This window comes from Cebidichthys violaceus, unplaced genomic scaffold (genome assembly GCF_023349555.1).
Source record: "Cebidichthys violaceus isolate CVI_PGR_0920_01 unplaced genomic scaffold, fCebVio1.0.p SCAF_4, whole genome shotgun sequence".
NCBI lineage: Eukaryota > Metazoa > Chordata > Actinopteri > Perciformes > Stichaeidae > Cebidichthys > Cebidichthys violaceus.
In genome coordinates this window covers 12,093,669-12,103,536 of record NW_027176594.1, presented here as the reverse complement: position 1 = coordinate 12,103,536, position 9,868 = coordinate 12,093,669, and the positions used below count along the sequence as shown (strand labels likewise).

Sequence of the window (9,868 nt, the reverse complement as noted above, 5' to 3'; positions counted from 1 at the left end):
TCTACGCACATCACTCACTGATAATCACCACGACACAGAGATCCATCACGTCATCGCTCCAGACTGAATGCTCAGTAACACACAGACACAAGTTGTGACGTACTGAGGTGAAAACCTGTCAGAACTAAGTCAGAGCTTCACTTGTCCTCAGAGAGAACGATTATCAACATTCAGCCCAAAAGTGACTTGTTTGCTCCTAAAACCTACAACATGGCTCAACAAATGCAATCATTTTTGGAATTGTTTCAGTTCTTCAGTCCTCTCGTTCACAGTCTTCCAAGATCCCAGCAGAGAGCAAACGCTTCTGGTTAGAAACCTCCAACCTCTTCATATGCTGCCTCTGCAGGGACAAGAGACCTTTCCAGCCAGGCGGTACCGACTTTGGAGATTATGCGAGCCAACAAAACAATTCTGTGAATAAACCAAATTAAAGTACCAGAGTTCATATTCCCTGAACTTAGACACGTTTTCCCCTGATTTTGCTGTTCTGAGGGAGGCCGTCCGTCCGTCCCCTTTACGTGCTGCGGTAGGTCTTGATGATGTCTTTGATCTGCCTTCTGCAGATGGGACAGCAGGCATTGGACATCTTCTTGAGTTTGAGGCCACAGGTGTAGCACAGACACATGTGTCCACAGGCGTAGATGACCGTGTCCACGGGGTTCTCGTAACAGATGGAGCACTCGTCGGACCAAGGCCCGCGGCCCGATGGAAACGTCGGTGACTTGGGGAGGCTGACTGGTGAATTTGGGGTTGTTCCTGTGGAGAAATTGAAATTAAATCTTTTTGTCTCAGCCACAGAAAAACAGTATGTTTTTTATTAAATGACCCTCCTGTTATGTTGCGGGTCAAATTGACCCGTTTCAAAGTTTGAAAATCTAGAAAAAATATTTTAAAGTACTTTTTCTGTATGAAACTTCTTCTGCTTGCCTTAATTAGTGTAATCAACGTTTGAAAATAAATAAATAAAAATATCATGCATTTGCAACAACCCCCTGCAGGTTTCTATAACAGAGATGATGTTCGGGTCAATTTGACCCAGCAGTGAAAATGGAGGCTATAAGGGGTCAGAAGTGTCAAGTTTAGACCATTTCTTTCTTTGAAAACGTGAGACAAAGTATTTCTTACTTCCTCCCACCATGTTTCACCCCATTTCTCACACACACACACACACACACACACACACACACACACACACACACACACACACACACACACACACACACACACACACACACACACTCTCTTTCTCACTACCCCACCTGTGCGAGAAATACAGATACTGTTTTGACGGGAACCTTTTATAAACTCCGCCCACACTTAGCAGGGGAGGGTTGCTTGAGAGTCCTACCAACATTACACTCTGCAGATGCATACAACACAGCAGAATACTGTAGGACAACATGAGCAACAGAAACAAAGGATGAAGTTCTGGAGGCTCGGGAGCACATCCTTGATCACGACATGAAATAGAGGAGGATATGTCTGAAGATGAAGACCATCTAGAGGTCAATTCAGATTATAATGGTACTGATTATGAACCATCAGATGAGGAAACTGATATACCTGTTCCTCCAAGCGAGACATTTGTGTCAAAAATTGTGAAATACAGTGGTCATCCTCACCCAATACACATCAGCCAAGACTGTCTGCCGAAAATATTATAAAGACAAAATGTATTTGAACAAAGCACACCGTGACATCATGTCCCTCGTGTGCTGTGTAGACACAGACACAGACACACACACACACACACACACACACACACACACACACACACACACACACACACACACACACACACACACACACCGTTCATTGTGCTCATCTCTTGTTCATTTTATAAATTTCTGTTTCTTAACACTATAAATGAACATAAATTAAGTTTACTTTCAATACAAATCCTTTTGCATTCATTTGGCTTGATTTTGAGTGAGCGGGTCAATATGACCCTGAACAGCAGAGGTGTCTCATCTCTATTTATCTACATCACCCCATGAAAAAAAGAAAGTTTCAAAATGTACAAAACATTTAGAAATAAATACATGTTATGGTAGACTATTGCAATTTATATCAAGGTTTTTCCAAAGTACCAAAAAAAATGTTTGAACATGTATTTTTCATGAAAACGAGTGGGTTATCCTAATTGAACTATGATCTATGGAGGGGTAAATAACTCCATTCCACTAAATACTGATTGAATTGTTAGTAATGGAGTTGATGATGAGGTACAAACTATATTTATTAGGATTTTTTGGTTTCTGAACACTTTTGGATGATTAAACATGCACCGGGTCAAATTGACACACCGCGAACATTATGGCTGTACCTAAAAAACGAACATAACAGGAGGGTTAAATGAGTAAATCTGTCACGAGTAGAGAGAAACATTCAGAACCGTTTATTGCACATACAAGGAATTTGACATGGCGGGTGGTGCATAACATTTAACAATCAACAACAATCAACACAAAGATTCAAAATTAATCTTAAATTGTGCTTGTTAACGACTGTTTTCTCCAAATGTAAAAACAATCAACCAACCAAACACATTCTCTCTCCCAACTCAACCAATACGAACGCTTGGTCAGTGGCCCTACGCTCAGTGAGGGCCTGTCTCTCAGTAAAATAAGTCAATGTTGACCTGGTGTCACATGGGACATGAACAGTTTCCTGCGTTAGTTTAGTCTCCCACCAACCCACCTTGATCTTTCTCTCTTTGTACAGCGTCTAATACTGTTGGAGAACATGTTGACTAATCAGAGCTTTGCAAGCTTAACATCTTCTATCATGGTTAGCTAGCCTCCTAGCTAAGTTAACTTACAGAATTCATTTTTAAATTTTAAAATAGTTATTTTTTGCTCCTAGCAACCATGGGTGCAGCTAACGTGTCCACTTTTAGGACATGTCAGCTGCACCACTTGCTACTAGCCTTCACCAGTCAGAAGCAAGTGATGTATCCAACTCACCAGCATATATTTTCAGTACATTTAAGATCCAAAACACCTCCCTCTATCCAACAAGAAATGAGCTCACACGAAAACGACATCCAGCTAAGTTAATGAAGAGAAACTAAATGGCAACTTCTCATGTGTAGGACGTTTTCATTAGGTTTATGTCTGGCACTTTGTAAAAAAACGTGTTGCATCAGTACCATTTACATAAGCAAACACGTCCCTACATCCAGCAGCAGCAGCAGCAGCAGCAGCAGCAGTGAGACCATGAAGTGCTGGCTATGGTTCCTAACTACTGCAGGATGACATCTGCTCACTGACCCATAATGGTTTCCACTACACCCCCCTGTGGAGTGATTGATGCTGAGTTTCTGCAGCAGTATCTCCTCATATCCGGGTGTACCTACCCCCTACTGAGCTGCAGTATGCGGCGGAGCACAGGCCTCCGTTCAGCACCGGATCAGAGCTGCCACTGCCCAGGGCGCTGGGAGTGTGTGGAGAGGAGGAGGGCGAGCTGGGGTTCGACGAGGCCCGCGGATCCCCGAGGTGAGTGGAACCTAGTCGGAGCAGATTAAGGGAGGGGATTAAAGGTTTGATTTGATCAGAACGCCAATTACTTTATTCAGTAACCAGCTGCCATGAATCTATAGTGGAAATTGTCTGAGTGACGTTACTGGAGACTGAGAGAATATTGTATTAGTCAGAATATAATCTGAATGCAGGCTGACCGACATGGTGACAGGATGTAACAACAACAACAGAGAAGGAAATGAACACTGTAGGCCAAATAAGAAGAACACATCCATGGAGTGCTCTCAAAGCAGGTGGCAGGTTAATCATGACTTTTTATAAATAAAGTGTCATATAAAGTGACATAAAGGCACAACACATTACAGCTAGTCTTCTCAGAGACGCCTGCACTTTTAATTGTTTTTCTTTTGTTTCTCCTTTGGTCCACAAAAAATACAAACAATGAACCAGAGCACAATCAACTGGTTTTCATTATCCAGGTGTTACATTTAAAGTCACGAGAGAACAAAGAGAGCACTCCAATTTGTGAGAGCAGTCTTTTTCTTTTCTTTTTTATCAGTGTGCACACATTTAGCACTCCTCTGCTTTTTTTAGAGAGTGTATTTTAAAGCAGTCCTCCATTCGTTCCACATTCTGCCTCGGCACGACGGTCGGGGAAACAAATGGGAATTCCGTGAACAAGTTTAGGCAACACATGTTGAAATGCCTGTGATGCCTAGAAACACAGGTCAGGCTGTTACAGGCTGCCAGATGACTGACATGACAGATGGCATTCAAAGTCAATGACTAACACAAGTTGAACATGTGACTTTGAAGCTGCACTAATCAATATTTACATATTAGGACTATGTGCAGTGTGAAAGGGGCCGTAAACTAATTTGTCTCGGGCAGCTAGCGAATGAAGAGAAGAGAGTTAGTTTAGCAGAAGAAACGCAGGATGTTTCTCTCAGGGACCAAAACAGAGCTGAAAGTGGAGTAAATGTTGGACGACAAATTTGTCAGGTGGCCAGAAACAGAAACACTTCTCCAGTTGAATGCTAAGGTGTATCTTTGCTAACACATTAGTCATATTTCTCTGTCCCAAAGTGGTTGAAAAAAAATTAATTAATGCATCTTTAAAATTTCCATTTTGTACAAAAGGACAGTATCATCAGGGACATGCAACATGTAGTGCTTTATACAAATAATAGAATACAGCAGTAGGTGTTTCCTGAGGGCAATGTCTAATGTCACTAATCTTGTGGAATGCTCTGTCATCTGAAATAACTTTTCATAGTTTACCATCACAGGTAGGCCAGCCACACCAAAATACCCAACAAATTTAAATGCAAATGAGCTGTCTGGCAAAGCAAGCATGTAATCGCCAACTAAGAATTCACATCAAATGCTTTGCTGCGTCTCAGCGTAACTGCAGATTACTTTAATTACCTTCCCTGAAGCTTGCTGTCAAAAAATAGCACACTAACAACTGCATCAGAAGTCAGCTGCTGTGTGCTCATTAGATATTTAACCATCTTATTTCAGGACCTGCTTTGTTTCAAAGAAGCAACACTCCATTGTGGTGAACCGTACTGAAGAACATTGCATGTGTGAATGTTCTCCTGGACAGAGTCACCATCAACACTGACCAGTAACATCATGGCGAATGTCCCAGCAGACAGCGAGTCTCTGCTGCCATCTGCACCAGCGGTGATCAATACAACTGATGCCCGGGGCCAGGGCCCGATTTCTCTACAGGGCCAAACAATAATGGAGTCACTTGAATTTAGAGCAAATCGATCATGTAATGTAATAGCTCATAAAGAACAGCAGTGTTTTTGTTTTTGTATGTTTGTTACATGAATAAGTTCCGTACGTGATGTTACGTAGGTAAACTTGCATACATACGTTAAAGTAACTCTTTTTACATGGGACACAAGCAGAGGTCTCCTGGGTGAAGGTCCTGTGTTTTTAGACTCTTCCCTTCACCTCCTCTATACACAGACTTTGTCCCTCTTAATACTACGTCACCTGACTTCCTCCTGTGCTAAACGTATATATGGATCATAATAAGCTGCTTGTACTCTCATTTCAAACGACACTAGTTACTAGTTACTTGTCAAGACCAAACTATGTCTCATGTTGAATATTGTGTATTACAGCTTGAGTCTTACGATGCTCCAGCCATTAGATGTATCAGTTACATTAACACTGTACTCACCAAAGTGATTGCTGAGATCTTGAAAAGTGTCAACCTCACTTAAAAAAGGTTCAACATGTCAAACAATCAGACAGGTTGAAGACAAGTTTAGCCACATTATTAAAACCACTTTATTTGGTAAAGACATATCTGGAATGCAAAGGAGTGATATAGAGACGCCATGGCTCTGGTAGGGCAGCAACCTACCAATCACTGTAAGCCCGCCCTAAAGCATACACTGCTTTATGGTCTATTTGACTCTAAATTAACCATAATTTACTAAATGAACATCATGCTGTATTGAAGAAGACTTGAAACTAGAGATTGGGACCATAAACTCATGTTTACAATGTTTACTGAGGTAATAAATCAAGTGAGAAGTAGAATCATTTTCTCATAGACTTCTATACAACCAGAGGAGTCGCCCCCTGATGGACATTAGAGAGAATGCAGCTTTAGGACACTTCTGTATTGGCTTCACTCGGCAGAACCGGAGGTTGCGGCCTGCTATGGAGGAGGTCAAGGACAGATGGGTCTAAAAACACCAGACTTTCAGACAGGAGACCACAGTTCTGCAGGAGCACTGATCATTTGTGTTGCTGGACATTTGCAGGAAAATGCAAAAAAAATATTAAAATAACTTTGCAAAAGATATCTTGGTAAATGAGGAAACATTGAGTTGGCTTGATTGTGCGATTGTTTCTGACACAGACTCCAACCACCAGAGATGTGGTTTGTTGTTGCTATTTTAGCTTACTGAGGCCTTAAAGGTCCACTACAAAAGGAGATCTAAGCAGCTAAAGAAAGGCTGATGAAGAAAGGCTCAGAAACAAAGCGTCACACTGTGAGTGTTGATCGGTAAATCACTGTGCCACTCTACAAGGTGCTACTGCACTCCTCATGTTGCACCTCTCATCGGATTACTTGAGCCTGATCACCCTGCAGCCCTGTAGCACGAGCGGTTCCCCACTGGAACCGAGTCCTCTTTCACTCCCCTCCCTCCCTCCCTCCCTTCCTTTCTTTGTCCATCTCTCCCTGTTAATCCCCCTGGCAGGCAAGCAACTGCCATCCAGGGCAGCTGAGGCAGGATCTGTACTGCCCAGCCCTGATCAAACCGACCTGTGTGAACAGCTGCCCGTCTGAGGCCACATCTCTGCTGCTAACTACTTCAGCAATGCTTCCATCTTTAGCATCTATGGGAGGTATGCAGAGTATGTGATGAGGGAGGTGGGTGGCGATGCAGGGTGGAGGATGGTGGAGGGCTTGGGGCTTAGCATACGTGTGTGTAGTATAATAACAGCCTTCAAGCTTGTGTGAGCCACAGATTTGGGTCCTTTTTTACAATACAACCTGAAGGGAGGGTAGGGGTTAAATGTATCGACTTAACATGCACCAGAAAGAACGAAAGAAGAGGAGTGGAAGAACCCTTGCAAACGTTTAAATTGGTGACGCTATATCCTCAAAGCGTTTCACGATGGGTGGCTCTTGTTCTGACAAATGTGGCCCAGCTTTATTGTGTGCACGTGTTCAGATCAGATGAGAGGACAGCAGCTCTGAGAGTAGCAGTTTAAGGTCATGACTTCCCTGCTGCACAAAATGTTAATAGTCTCTTCTGTCCGTGAGATATTATCTTCAGAGACAAAAGAGCTGTTTTGGAGGGAGGACCCGGTCGTACATCTCTGAGCTGTTCACTTTAATAGGTGCAGTGAGGAGAGTGTGTTTGCTTCCATACTCATGTATTAACTCTTGTTTACATGGAGGAATGCATGCAATATGCCTAGAAAGACGTCTCTGAAATTTAAAATGACATGCACCCCTCACTTTTCAGTGATTTGGTCACTAAAATCGTCGTATTGCAACGTGTTCAGTAAATATTTATTTTCTATGTCAAGAGTGATGCATGTAGATGCTGTGGCCGGTAGCTTCCATGAATTTCACCACAATTTTGTCTTAATTTGTCGTCTCTTAGTTTTTACTACTGGAGCACTCATGACAGAACGGATCGGATTCATTCGTGGGGAGCGGACCTTGAGGCGATCGCTGCCCACGGCCCGACCGCCCAGCCAGACCTGCCGCACCAAACGCGAGTCGAGAGGGAGGAGAGATGGAAGCTAAGCTAACCCAGCTAGCACCTGAGGGTACTCCTCAACCCCAGTCTGCTCCTGGTTAATGTCCAGTCACATGGAAATTCAATTTAACCAACAGGAGGACTGTTGAACCCAGACTTCATCTCTCCTGATATCAAACTCTGCACGCTGAAGGAATATACAATATAAAATAAACTGAAATAAACAGCTTCAATGTGTCAGGCCAAGAGGAACACACGGCTCGAGGATGTAAAAGCACTGCAAACTCCTCCGGCACAAAAACTGATTAAATGTCTGTCATTATTTATTGTTAGTATCTTCCTAGGAAGATGCTGCTGAACATCCGTCACAGATAAGGCAGTAAAGGACAGAAGCTAATACAGTATTCATTCATCATAAAGTTAACAGGTAAGGTAACTTTTAAACGACAGGTCCATTCATTTCGTTTTTGAAGTCTTTATATCCTTATAGCTACCCAGTGGTGTTCCTTAAGCATTCAAATCTGAGCATTTACATTTTGGTCAAAGTTCATATGTTTCAAGGACAAAATGCTGTCTCCCTCAGCCCTTCTACAACTAACGTAGGTTTCTGCATGATGACGTTGCTACATTTATATTACACATATCCTTGTCCATAGTCAGAGTGTTTAGAGAGCTGCATGGATGATGTATTCATGTAGGCTGACAGGAAGTCATCATCACTGGTTTCCAAACCCATGAGATTCTTCCATTGGATTTTGGACTATTGTAGAAAATAATCTCTGTGGCAAACAAATGTTTATGATTCTTAAAGGTTTTGTTCAGCAACATTATCATGTTTTAGTGAGGATGTTTAGTCGTCTCATTTAGACACTTTAAGACACGTAAAAGCTGCTAAACTCACCAGAGGGGCATTTACTGACCTATTTAATATCGTAAAACTAAACATTTAAATCTCTTCAGCTTGTGTTCAACACAGACCTTATTTTAAACATCTAACCAAAAACACATTCAGAAAACACATTGACTTTGAGAGAACATGCCGTGTAAACATGCTGACTCATTTCCTGGTTTTAGGACTCATGCCTGTAGAACTCTATTACCTACAGTAACTAAAATGGACAATTATTCGAGTAGCACACAGTGCCATATGATCAGGTTACACTTTATTATAGATGCCTAGTGATGCATGTATTTGAGCCTGTGTGAACGCCCGTATGTATGCCTGCATGGGTACGTGTGACAACTGAGGGGGTAGAAACGAAGAGGTGGGGCGCACCAAAATGACCAAAATGATAAAAAACAAGTTCATTTGAAAGAGAAGAAGAACCAAAGATGACAGAAGTTGAGAAGAGGAGGAGAGAGGAGCGAGGCAGCCGCGGTGTACGAGGATGTGGGCAGTGAGACGTTTCACTTGAGCATGAACGCGCTGACATTTTAATGGAATCTATAATACATGTGAAGTGGGTCACTGCATGGGTGTCCTACTTCCACACCACAAGGCACAAGGTCCCTTCAATGTCTGTCTCTCAAAGTTCAACTGTCAGCTGGTCTGCTTGCAGCTTCCTTTGGCATAATCAAACTAATGCGAGATATTTGGAAAATAGAGACTGTGTGGCATGCAGTCAGTGAGCTGGTGTATCCCGGTGGGTGAAACTATAAGTGACATGTCTTTGCATGGAGGGCTTAGAAAACACAGATTCAAACTAAAACAGCCACATATAAAGGTGCATCATAGCACCCTATGTATCCAGCTAAAGGTCGGCTTGTTGCTCAGAGGACAGCTGAAGCTGAGAGGCTTTTCACGGTGCATTTTCTGAGCTTAAATTCTGACAATATAGCACAGAATTGAATTTGTTCTTTGTTCTGCAAATGGTTTATGAGGCACAGAGATACACACTATGCATGTGTCCTTATGTATAGATTTCATTATACTGAGACACGTATATTGAACAGAATAGTTCAAACGTCAAATAGATTTAAAACAGAAACCAGAATTTGTATTCACAATGATAAAGTAAGTATTACCTCCAGAACCATTGCTGCTAATAGAACTACTGCACTATTGATTTCATCCACCATCATTACCCTGTCCGAGCACTCTTGGCTGACCGGAGCTAGCCTGATGCATCTGTTTGAGTA

The 9,868-nt window shown here is 42.3% G+C and overlaps 1 protein-coding gene across 1 annotated transcript in view; it reads right to left on the bottom strand.

Annotated features, from left to right (window-relative positions):
* Nucleotides 1-9,868, bottom strand: part of neurl1aa (neuralized E3 ubiquitin protein ligase 1Aa) — a 48,250-nt gene that overhangs the window by 1,967 nt on the left and 36,415 nt on the right. The window contains exons 5-6 of the mRNA XM_068727611.1: nucleotides 3,359-3,508; nucleotides 1-756 (exon numbers count right to left, since the gene is read on the bottom strand). The exon at nucleotides 1-756 is cut by the window's left edge and continues 1,967 nt beyond it. Of these exons, the coding sequence (XP_068583712.1) occupies nucleotides 515-756; nucleotides 3,359-3,508 (392 nt within the window). The 3' untranslated portion in view covers nucleotides 1-514. The remainder of the gene's footprint in view (nucleotides 757-3,358; nucleotides 3,509-9,868) is intronic.